Source organism: Podarcis bocagei (genome assembly GCF_964188305.1).
Source record: "Podarcis bocagei genome assembly, chromosome: Z".
NCBI classification, from domain to species: Eukaryota; Metazoa; Chordata; class Lepidosauria; order Squamata; family Lacertidae; genus Podarcis; species Podarcis bocagei.
Window position 1 is genome coordinate 24,425,783 of NC_138140.1, and position 12,914 is coordinate 24,438,696.

Consider the following 12,914-nt stretch of genomic DNA (forward strand, 5'->3'; position numbering starts at 1 on the left):
ACTTGTATTCCAGGGACTAATGCACAGATCACAACGCAGCTCTCCACTGTATTGCAAACTATTTAGAATGTTGCAGCACAGTCCTGGGCTCAAAAAATGTATGCCAAAAAGATGCATACCTCAGAAGGAAATGCATGCAAAACTGCCTATTTTAGGAGGCAGCACGTCTCTGAATACCAGAGTTGATGTTGCTAGCAGGCTTCCAACAGGCATCTAGTTGGCTGTGAGAATAGAGCGCTGGGCCAGATGGCCTTTGGCCTGATTCAGCAGGGCACTTCTGATGTTCTTATGCTAGGTGGAAATGTGTATTTTAATCTGTTTTCCAGAAAACAGATTAAAGCAAACCTATGGACCACCACATGTGAAACTGACTAGGAAAGAAAACAGAAAGATCCGTCCACCTGTAAGGGTGCTTGTGCAGTGGTGTAGGGTCCTGTTGGCTTGCCAGTCATATCTGGCTGATTGGTGGGGGAAGCCAGATGCCAGACTAGATGGATGCCTGAGCAGGGCATTTCTTGTTTTTGACCCACACAGTCTTTACCAATTTTCTTCCAAAGCTTAAGAGTTGAAGAAACACCTTCATAAATTAACATCCTGCAACCTCTAGTTGCAAGCCTTAGCTCTCTTTCCAGGACTTGGGTGAATAATGTTTCATATATCACAGTTTTCTGGCATCTTCAGTGCAGAGCCCTATGTTAACAGTCAGGGAAATGACTTGTGGGCAAATGGTTATTGATTCAGATCAGCACATTACAGTGATAACTTACAGGTTGTCTTCATGACTGCATGGCTCCCATTCCCAATGTATGGTGGGCAGAGGATTCCCACTTGATGTGCACTGGAGGCTCTGCTCTCCTCCTTTTGTGACCAGCTCCATTTTAGAAAAATCTGTCTCCTTTTCATAAATCCTGGGTCTCTCTGCAAAGAAAAAGCAAATTTGTCAAAGGACCATTTTCTCCAGAAAACTGCAGTTAAGCAGAAGAAAAAGATCGGTGGAAAGAACTTTATGAATCATGCATTCTGCCATAGAGAGCATCCAGGAACTACAAACTGGTCTGAGAAGCCCATGACACACCTCACTGGCCAGGCCCCAGGCACTCTGAATGTTTTTGTCTTGCTGGAATTTGTCTTTGATTTATGACAGTCCACCTATGCCCCCCCCCAAAATAAGGATGTTGTACACCAGAGGTTCTAGGACACTTGATTAACTAAAATTATATCCCACTCCTCTGCCCAATATCTAGTTAGCAGGAGGAGATCACAATACTGTGCTGGCACCCACAAATTTATTTAAAAGTTGAGTCTCAGGAAAGAAATGTTTTATGCCCCCCTCAAGTAGTTTAGTTGAGGAAATGCAGTGATTGATCACATTTTTCCAAGCTCTGTTATCTTGGTATAAACATGGAATCAGGTAGATGGTGAAAATAAGGAAGCTGTCAGGGTGTTGGGGAAAAGGCCATTGCTCAGTGGTAGAACATCTGCTTTGCATGCAGAAGGACCCAGGTTCAATCCCTGGCATCTCCAGGTAGGGCTGAGATTGTTCCCCATCTGAAACTCTGGAGACCTAGAAAGCTGCTCCCCCTCAGTGTTAGCTATACTGAATTAGGTAAAGCAATGGTATGAGGCAGTTTCCTGTCTTTCTCCTATCTAGGTACTAACCAGGCCTGACTCTTCTTAGCTTCAGAGATCAGATGAGATTGGGTGTGTTCAGGGTAGTACAGTCGTAGACAGCTTCCTGTCTTTCTGTGTGTACTTTTTAAAAGGCGACCTGTATCGTTCCACACAAATGCAGAATTGTATGCAATGTCACTCCTCTCCATTGTCTCCACTGAATTCCCACCAAAATATACATACCGCAGGATCAGTCTCAGACATCATAAACTACCTATGAACAAAGCACAGCATGTTCCTATGAGCGCTCATCACAAGAAACACCAGGAGACTTAGTCTCCTCTAATTTTAGTTTCCTTAGAATGAACACAAAATAAAGAATATTACTTTTTTTCTTCCTCCTTCCACTTAAAAAACAAAGAAATAAAAACAAAAGAGACTGAACTGAAGGCTCTCTGACCCCAGAAAAAAGAAATGGTTCTGAGTTTGAGGTGAAAAAAAAGTCACCTCTCATTGTGCATGGATGTTTTCCCCCTATCCCAAGGCTGATTCATAACAGGAAATCGAACAGATGTATCCCTTTTATACCCACAGTTAGAGCACCTCTGTCCAATTGGGGGCAGCTGCTGTACTTTCAGCCCTTTTGACAATGTGTGGAACGGTCCACAAATTAAACTTTTTCGTTTTCTTGTCTTTGCTCAACAATTTTTTCTCTCTCATCTTGCCAAGCAGGCCCCTGCCTGGCAATTTCCTCCACCGTTCAGCCCTGCCTAGGTGCCCTCGTTTCTAAGGCCTAGAATGGGGAACCTCTTTGCCTTGGTAGCCACTTGCAAACCTCTAAGGCCTTTCTATATGGTATGATATGGCTCATTTATATGCCACTTTTTAGCCCAAGCCCCCCAAAGCTGTGAACAACATAGTGTGCATCTCCAGTTAGAACTGGGGTGCAGAACCTCCAGCCTGTGGGGTGAATGCAGTGCCTATCTGCCCATGAGGCAAGGTGAGGCTGTTGCCTCAGGGCAGAAGGCTCTGGGACGGCAGTTCCCTATCCTTGCCTCAATATCCTGAGATTGTCTGGGACTTGATTGCTTAGGACTTTCTAGAAAGAAAAGAAAGCATTTGTTTGTATTTCAGAATTAAAAAGAAATATATTAAAATAATTCATTTATATTTCAGGGGGTAACCTTTTAAACTTGTGATTAGGGATTTGGCAAAATCAAAGCAAATGAACACGATATTCCTGTTTTCTCTCTCTCTGAAGGAATCAATAGAACAACAATTCAAATATCTGTTTTTAGTAAGTATTGCCCCCCCCCCACTTTAGGGTTAATTAATATAATGAATAGCATGATTCAGAAACCCCTTTATAACTCCAAAATAATTTTTATATGCATTTTGTTATTAAATATTACTCCAACCCTGATAGTGAAGCAAAATGATTCATTGAATAAAATAATAATTTATGGGGAAACAAATGAGTAATTATTGACTTTAAAATGAAAAATGGGACTATTGAAAACATTTTAATTCTTTATGAAACAGAAACAATGGTGGGTTGTGCACATGCATATAACAATTATGAGGGGCACATTAATTATGAGGCAGAGATAAATAGTATGAGAATGAGTGACTTAAGAAAGTGCTTTGTGGGAGGCATATATAATTCTGTTTTGTTGTATGCTAGAGGGATGTGATTGCTGTATAAGGAGTCAATCATAAACTGATAAGAGGTTACCATGGCAGCAACATTTCTTAAGCTACTGAATGAAATTAGTGCTTTGCTGAAATATGACACACACACCCCATTTCTGAGAAATATACTTCCATTTTTCTGCCTCTCCCTCCTTTAGAATTTCTTTGGAATTTTGATGGGTGGAACACAGGAACACAGAAAGCTGCCTTATACCTAGTCAGACATTGGGTCCATCTAGCTCAGTGTTGTTGAGGCTGAGTTGTCCCTGGTGTCTCCAGGTAAGGTTGGGAAGACCCCTGCCTGAAATACACGAGGGCTAGAATGCTACTAGCCCAGAGATGGGTGGAAGGAGAAACACCAACAAAAGAAGAATGGCAGATGACACTGATGGAGTATGCGGAGATGGAGAAACTGACGGGGAAGATCCGAAACCAGGAAGATCAAGTATTTTCTAAAGACTGGAGTAAATTTGTAATTTATTTAAAAGACCGTTGTAAACAGTTAAAATCTTTGGCAGAGATGTAATTACACTTGCAATGTGGAATTATTTATGGTAATGATGGTAATATAATAGATGGATAATGGTAATGGTAAAGGTAAAGGGACCCCTGACCGTTAGGTCCAGTCGCGGACAACTCTGGGGTTGCTGCGCTCATCTTGCTTTACTGGCCGTGGGAGCCGGTGTCATGTGGCCAGCATGACTAAGCTGCTTCTGGTGAACCAGAGCAGCACACAGAAACGCTGTTTACCTTCCTGCTGGAGCGGTACCTATTTATCTACTTGCACTTTGATGTGCTTTGGAACTGCTAGGTTGGCAGGAGCTGGGATCGAACAACGGGAGCTCACCCCATTGCGGGGATTTGAACTGTCAACCTTCTGATTGGCAAGCCCTAGGCTGTTGTTTAACCCACAGCGCCACCCGCATCCCTGGATAATGGTAAAAGATGCAGCAAATTTAAACTTAAACATGGAACCCATGGAGGGAGGGAAGGAGGTCCGAAGCTTAGAAAGAACCTTTTTATTTTTAATGTTTGAAATGGTTATGTTTCATATGTATAAAATTATCAAAAACCCAATAAAAATTATATACATATATATAAAAAGAAATACGTGAGGGTTGCTGCCAGCTGGTGTTCAGCTAGATAGACCAATGGTCTGAATCAATATAAGGCAGCTTCCTCTGTGTACATAATCAAACTGGATACTTCAGTATCTCCTTGCTGTGGCTGATGTGTAGCAACAGCCCATTTTTAACGAATTCCAAGATCTAAAAATAACTTGAGTTGCACTTTAAAAATCATGCATCTCCAACGCAAATTTAATAAGACAAGGACTGTGAAATGAAGCTGCTTTTACAAAAAGAATATTTCTTTAAAAGAGTGGGCGGGGGGGGGGAGATACAACCTACCACATCCATCTGGTGTGAATTCAGAGCTTACTAAGTGATACACTTGCAAAAAGCTAATGCAAGGTGAACGGGTGTAACCAACATCTTCAGGCATCTTCAGGCACAGAAGTAACACATTGCCACAAATAGCAAATGTATGGATTTAGCATGTTGGAGGAATGAAGCAGCAAGCATACAGAGGTGCAACAAGTTCTCTGGCAATGTTCATTTCAGCCCATGACCCCCAAATCCAAGCTAGGATAGCAAATGCCAGAACTGTTTTGACAGTAGTCTGTTGGTAACTTTGACGGAACTAGAAAACTGTTCCATCTCTTTTTCAGCAACTGGGTGTGACTGTTAGGCACTTTTGTAGCAAAGGGTTTATTGCTATAATTAATTTCCAGTTAAGATGTGTGCCATGCTATCCAAAATATGATGGTCAAAAACCACAGATGGGCCTCAACTCACATAAAATGGAGTCAGTTTGCATGTTTGTGTACAAATCACCAAATGCTGAATAAAGAAGTGATGAAAAGTTGAGCTGACAGTCATGCATGTGTAGACAGGCCCTCTGTGCATATTTTCATGCTGTGTGAAAGAATAACAAGGCTGCTGAGCAGTGGGCAGAGCATGAAGGGAGTTGAAGGAAAGGAGGACGAGTATCGGGGGATATGGAAAATTCTTCCATCATCAAAGACATCCAACAACTTCTTCCTCCACTCCCACATTTCCTTAGCTCCATCTGCCAAATCACAGAATAGCGTCAGCTCAGGCTTACTGAGTCTGCAGGTGTCTCTTGCATGGTACCCAGCTAGCGTTACAACTCTAGCCAGACAAAGAACTCCAGTGACGCAGCGGGGTAATAGACTTGCCAAGTGATTAACCAGAAGTGTGTTTCTGAACACAATGATGCAGTTCCTCTTTTTTCAGAAGGGGACAACATGTCAATGGGCGATCGACACCTGGCAGCAACACTGTTATATTACTGGCACTAGGCAAGGGTATTTTAACTTTGCCTGTTATTTAAGCAGGAACAAAGGATGCTGCTTTTACACTGTTGGTCCACTTAGCTCAGTGCTAGGTAGGCTGTCCAATCTGACTGCCAACCGCTCTTCAAGGTTCCAGACTGGAGTCTTTCCAGAGACTGAACCAGGGGACCTGCTGCTAAGATACAGCCCTCCCTGTTCCAGCATTTCAATGACTTTTTTTGTATTTTGTCTTGGTTTTGTAAACTATTCAAGAAGCTCAGCTGAATGGCAGTGCCCAATTTTAAAAAACAAAATAAGAGGAAAATCCACATTTGCTGTGCTTCTAATGCAATAGTGGAAACCTGTGGCTCTCCAGCTGTTGTTGGACTCAGGATGGCCAATGGTCATGGATGATGGGAGCTGTAGTCCAGCAACATCTGGAGGATCTCCACCCTCGCTCTAACAGCAGTGCGAGCAGCACGAAGCAGCCGGTGAACATCTTTTTCTCCAAGCTGTGAAAAGCATTACTAGCTAATGTCTGCATGTTAAGTTTCTGTTAAAGGCAGAGGAATATATGTGGGTGTTACCACCCTTCCAAAATACAACAGCTGCCTCTCCTGGCACACTCCCTCCCAAGCCACCCTCCTGCCACAACTAAGGATAGATTAAACCTTTGGAGTTTGCCAATTGCAAATTCACACTCTTCAAACATACTAAACATGCAATGTCAAGTGTTACCCTTGTCTTTGGGTTAAAGTGTTAAAGGGCTTCAGGTCTGCTTTGATGAAAGGTGTAAAAGCTGACCTGAATAACAAAAGAATTTCCCCAGTGCTCCACTTGAGAGAAGAATCAAGGAAGGGTGTTTTTTCTTCCCTTGTTCTATATCTTTCAAATTTGTTGGTTTTACGCCACAAAACTCTAGGGCCTTAAAAGAGGATTGGATAAATTCATGGAAGATAAGGCTATCAATAGCTACTAGCCATGATGGAGGCTATGCTCTGCCTCCAGTCAGAGGCAGAAATGCTTCTGAATGCCAGTTGCTGGAAACCGAAGGAGTGGAGAGGACTCTTGCTCTTGGGTCTCTCTTGCTGATTTCCCAGAATGAGCTTCTGGTTGGCCCCTGTGAGAAGAGGATGCTGGATGAGATGGGCCATTGGCCTAATCCAGCAGGCTCTTCTTATGCTCTTATTCCTTGTCCTAAACCCTTGGAGAGCTGCTGCCAGTCATTGCACACAGAAGCATCTTTTTAAAAAAACATACATCTGCTATTGCAAAAACTTACATGGTCTGCTTCATCAGATGCAGTAACACTAATTAATTGGAACTTTCTTCCAGTTTTAAATAGCAGGTGCATTGCATTGCACTGTATGGTTTCAATCACTGGTTTCATTTTATCAAATAGGTTTACATATAAATATAATGCAATAGATGTAAACCAATTTGATAATTTCGTTGTAAAGGTGAAAAACATTATAGAAGTTTCCTAAATAAACATATTAACAACTTTTTAAGAAACATCAAATTCTGCTGAATATTCAGATTTTATAATTTGGATTTAGTGGTTGAAATCTCAACACCCACACACCCACCCACACGAAACCATATCTTAAATTTTGAAGTCAAATCCAAAAGTTTGATCAGGTTGCTTTTTGCAACTCCTCAAAAGGATGTTTTCTGATTGATGAGTGAAGGTATCACAAATATCTGCCAATTTTTATTACAAGTCCTCTGCTGCAGAGCAGAGAAGGCGGTAAGATGGCTGCAGTCTGTTTGTTCCATTTTGTAAAATGGTTCAACAAAGTTTCCAATTGTTTTACAAACTGAGAATAATATGCAGCTAGCTTCAACTGAAACGCTGCCGTTCCACAAAGCCTTGGAGAAGACCCAGAATATTCTGTTTATTTGTTCTAGGGTGAGAATTAAAAATACCCTTACCAGACCATAAGTAGTTTTTAATCCTCCCCCCCCCCCCACCTTTGCTTTGTACTCAAGTCTGGAGTAACCATTTTCTCCCATGTTTTTTCTCCTTCTTTCCATTCTTGGCTCACCAGGATGTATAGTTGCCAGCTGTTTGTTAAGATTCCCTTTTGTTCACTCTCTCCCCTCCTCTCTAATATTTCATGACATTTGCTGCCTGAAACTTTGGCTCTCAACAAGAATTTAATCCAACAAAACAAAAACACAGCAACCCACCAGCTTCTTGGACAGCTCTTAATGTGCAAACATATAAAGGAAGAATGGGTTTATATATAAAAAAAGGGGTCCAGTGGCCTCCAGGAGACTCAAAGAGACCTACATGCAAAGCAAGCAAGAGGGTTATATTCCTCATGCCAGATTAAATTCCATCTGTCTGTAGAGTGGGCTGGAAACATGGGTGGCCCAAGCATAGGGCTACTACATGTATCTTTATACAGGAAGTTTAAGGAGGAACGGACTTTGCAACAATCCTTACATTTACGGATCAGTGAATCCATCAATTCTGGTTTACTCAGTTTCTCACATTCCAACCGCAAGTCCAGTTTGCCTCATTTCCATATTAACTTGCAATTCCTTTTATATTTTTGTAGAAGTCCACACAAAACTTTGGCTGTTTCTCCTCATATATGCAAACAACACCCCCCCCCCCAATTAATACAGCAATCCGTCAAGTGCTTATTACAGTGGATCAAACAATATACAAAATATAAAATGCAAAATCAGAGTCTCTGTAGGGCCAATGATTATTTATTACTACTGACAAGCTAGGAACTAACAATCGTAAGTCTGAGAGATGTGGCAACATCTAGATATTTGCCATTATAAGAGAATAAGTGAGTTCCGGCACCTCTTTTTCTAGAAAAATAGCACTGAATAGAACATATCCATTATAGTAAAAGTAGTCCTCAATAACCCTCTCTTCCATGAATTTGTCTACTCTTCTTCTAAAATCACCCAGGTTGGTGGCCAGCACTATATGCTATGGGACTGAGCTGAATAGTTTAACTATAGGCTATGTGATTAAGTACCTCATGTTGCCTAGGATCATTCAAGAAACCCCTTCATTAGATGGTAAATTGTGCAATACGTTCTTTTCAGCACCTGAAGACATTCTTATTTAGACAAGCCTGCCCATAAGTTTCCAAGTTTGTATGAGTTTTATTTTGTTTTTAGTCTGTTCTATTGTGGTATAAACTTTCTGTATGTTTTAAATTACCGTATGCTTGCAAAATTATTGGGGTGGGGTTGTTGTTGTCTTTATCAGTATTAATTCTGTACCTTTATTTCAGATCTTCTTATGATTTATGTGGAAATACTTTAATTTATTTAATTTGATGTTTTATTTATTGTTTATGACCACTTCTGTTTTGTTTGTAATTATGTATTTTTCCATGTTGTTGACTGCCTTGCGCATGGTTTGAACTATGGAAAGGTGGCATGAAATTAAGTATGCAGGCATACTTGTACTTTTTATGTACTTTTTAATTTTAATGGGTTTTTTTTGGTAAACCGCTTTGAGCATTTTTTCTACAATTAAGTGGTGTATACATTTTCTCCAAGGGACGCGGGTGGCGCTGTGGGTTAAACCACAGAGCCTAGGACTTGCTGATCAGAAGGTTGGCGGTTTGAATCCCTGCGAAGGGGTGGGCTCCCATTGCTCAGTCCCTGCTCCTGCCAACCTAGCAGTTTGAAAGCATGTCAAAGTGCAAGTAGATAAATAGGTATCGCTCCAGCGGGAAGGTAAACGGCGTTTCCGTGTGCTGCTCTGGTTCGCCAGAAACGGCTTAGTCATGCTGGCCACATGACCCGGAAGCTGTACGCCAGCTCCCTCGGCCAGTAAAGCGAGATGAGCACCGTAACCCCAGAGTCGGCCACGACTGGACCTAATGGTCAGAGGTCCCTTTACCTTTACTTAAATTTTCTCCAAGGTTTGCCATGTCAAAATGTTGTAGTGACAGTAAAAGCCACATCTGAGAGGACTTACAAGTACTTAACGGATCCACCAGTAATGATGTAGACCACACTTCCAGATATTTTGGACTACAACTCCCATAAGCCCCAGACAGGATGACCAATGGCAAGGAGTGTTTACAACTGCCATTGAGCAACATCTGGAAAGCCGCAGGTTACCCCACCTTCCATACTACATAAATATGGGAGCACTGCATGCTAGGTGCACACAGGGGGCAGGAAATATGTCAATTTCAGTCTCCCTCAGCATCTTGTTTTTCCAACCTTAAGTTCCGTTCTCTACATTTCTACATCACTTTGAAATTAATTTATCTTTTAAAAAGTCCTCATGAAAAACCACCAGCATTTTAGTTTAAATTTCTCCTACTATACTGTTTGTGAGCAATTTTGCCTAATGCACAAACACACGCATAAGGAGCCACCCTTTTCTTCTGACTGTAAATTTTTAGAACTGCTTTTAATCTTGCATTTTTATATTGCTGTAACATGCCCTGGGACCTTGTGGTGAAAGGTGGGCAAGGAATATTGTTACTCCTCTTTCAGTTCTTTCTTTGACCCACTTCTACAACCAGAGGATGTCACTATATCTTGTAGCAGTCAATGTAAAGTAGAGAGGAGTTTCAAGAATTTGGAACACCATGATATCAGGAAATTAGTCAGTTCTAGCAAACATTATACAGCAGCAAGGCAGGAAGATTCTGTGAGCTTCATGTTGCAATAGCCACATATGTGTTTACATCACGGTTAGTTTATCCCTAACAAACCTGTTTGCGGGGGTGGGGAATGCATCCACATTCATAACAAGAATAGTCATATTACTATTCTTGTTATTGCTATTACGATTATGATTACTGTAAGTCACATCACAGGGAAAATAAATCAACACCAGAGATTCCTTTTCAGATCGTCTTTTTTTGGAAGAGCAATCTGTTGCTAAAACTTATGAAGCACCCGTTGTTAATTTCTCTCCTGCCCTCTACGTGCAGAAATATTTTTTCAGTATATGAATTATCAGCATTCTTTGAGCTGGAACGGTTGCGATAAGCAACATATTTACAGTAATTGCAATAATGATCCCAGTTTAATTCATGCCACCATGCTGATGCATGACAAAAGAACAACAGAGTGCACTTGGGCATGAAATCGTAAACAAATACAAATACGAAAAGCTTGCAAAAGCATTAACGGAGATGAATTGAATGGATTGTAGCCAGCACACAAGAAACCCTTTTGTTAACTGCCTGTGAATTTCATGCCAACTGATTTGTGTTTGCATCCCTAGTTACGGACAGTCAATTCTTTAACTAGAAAATAATTCTGTCTTGCACACAACATGCAAAAAAATCCGTTAGCCATAATCCACACGCCATCCAACCAATACTAAACAAAGCCATGAGACAAATGTTGAGATATCAAAATCAAACGGGATTTCTTGCCCTGAAAAACTTTGATGGAAAAAAACTTTGGCAGCAGAAATACAAGCACTGCAACAGACCTGCAAATAAGGCCCCCAGTCCTATGAGATGCTGAATTAAAGCAGAAGCTCAAAAGAATGGACATAGCAGACCTTGCCTTTCTTGTATACTGAATTTATTTGTCAATGTGTTAGTTGCCTTTCTAGTTACTGAATTATTGAAGTGATGTAAAACAATTTCAAAAACGCTACCCCAACATTAAAAGCCAAGCTGTGGTGTCAAAATGAATTAGCTCACCCAAATTCCCAAAACCTTCTTTTCCCAAAATCTATCAGAAATTTCCTGGGTACTTGGCTATACACTGGTGTCTGTATTTGGCATGCTATGGCAGAAGTGGTGGGAACCTTTTTCAGTTTGACAACCACACTGCCTCATGGGCAGCCTTCCAGAAACTGTGAGCCAGTGGGGTGGGGAGGAGAAGCAAAAGTGGGTGGGACAACAGATGTGACTCTTATTTATTTTTATTCCAGCCATGCAAAAGTCAGAGCTTTATACATCCGCACACCTCTCTGTCCAGGCAAGCAAGAGGCACCACCAAAGTTCAAAGACACTTTTCAGCCTGGCAAAAGCACTCAGGAGCAGGAGAAGAAAGCAGTGGGCCTGGGAAATCTTGAGGGCAGGACAGAGAGACCTATAGGGCCACATTGTCCCTTGGACAATGCTTCATCCCCTCTTACATATATCCTGCCTGTCCTTCAAGGAGATCAAGGCAGCATATATGGTTCACCCCATCCCCATATTATCTTCACAACAACCCTGTGAGGTAGGTGAGACTGAGAGTGTGGGAATCGGCCCAAGGCCACCTAGTGAGCTTTATTGGAATTTGAACCTGGACCTTTTCAGTCCACACTTCCGCTTATCCCATGCCTAGAAAGCATGGGTCCAAGCAGTTTCCCACTTGCCCCATACTTTGTAGGCATGGGTCTGAGAAGTTTTGGCTATGCCCCACTTCTTTGCCCTGGAAAACGTGCTCTGTAGCACTAAATCGGAAAACCCAATTGCCGATTGCTCCATTTTTGCGCTAAACTGAGGGTTTCCCCAGGGGGCAGTATTGGGTCAAAGGGAACTGTGGATGGAGCCCTAAGTCCAGCACTCTAACCACTACAACACACAAGCTCTGTGTCATTTATTATACAATAGTACCTCGGGTTAAGAACTTAATTCGTTCTGGAGGTCCGTTCTTAACCTAAAGCACCACTTTAGCTAATGGGGCCTCCTGCTGCTGCCGCACCGCCGGAAAACGATTTCTGTTCTCATCCTGAAGCAAAGTTCTTAACCCGAGGTACTATTTCTGGGTTAGTGGAGTCTGTAACCTGAAGCGTATGTAACCCAAGGTACCACTGTACTGAAATAATGATAGTAATAACAGCTATAGCAGCAGGAGCAGGCAGCTCCTTGGATAGATGCCACGTGTTTGTACATCAATTATACAAAGCATTTGGCCAGAAACTGCTTGCCATTCTCCTTTGCCCTGGAAACCAGAAACAGAGGAATAAGCTGGTTATTTAGATCTAATAGGTGCTTACCTAATACATCCAGCTCGACAGTGTGTTGTTCATGGACATTATGCTTAGTGTTGCTCAGGGTTATGGTGTAATTCCCAGCATGCTTTGGTTTCACGTCCCTTATGATGAGCCTGTATTTCACTGGATCTAGTTCATAGCAGTCACTGTTCGCATTGGTCAGCTTCTTGCCATCCTTGTACCTATAATGTCCAGCAAGAAAGATACCAATTGAAAGATAGAGTAGAGGGGAACAAGGGCAATCCCATTATAGGGTTACTGAGACTTATTCTTCTTATTCTTTATTAACATGACTTCTATGCAACCCCT

The 12,914-nt window shown here is 41.7% G+C and overlaps 1 protein-coding gene across 4 annotated transcripts in view; it reads right to left on the bottom strand.

Annotated features, from left to right (window-relative positions):
- The window catches only part of LOC308578763 (vascular endothelial growth factor receptor kdr-like), a 211,639-nt gene that overhangs the window by 101,400 nt on the left and 97,325 nt on the right, over positions 1 to 12,914 (bottom strand). For all 4 annotated transcript variants that reach the window (XM_081179293.1, XM_081179296.1, XM_081179294.1 and 1 more), the window contains exons 9-10: positions 12,609 to 12,787; positions 768 to 918 (exon numbers count right to left, since the gene is read on the bottom strand). In XM_081179293.1, the coding sequence (XP_081035419.1) occupies positions 768 to 918; positions 12,609 to 12,787 (330 nt within the window). The remainder of the gene's footprint in view (positions 1 to 767; positions 919 to 12,608; positions 12,788 to 12,914) is intronic.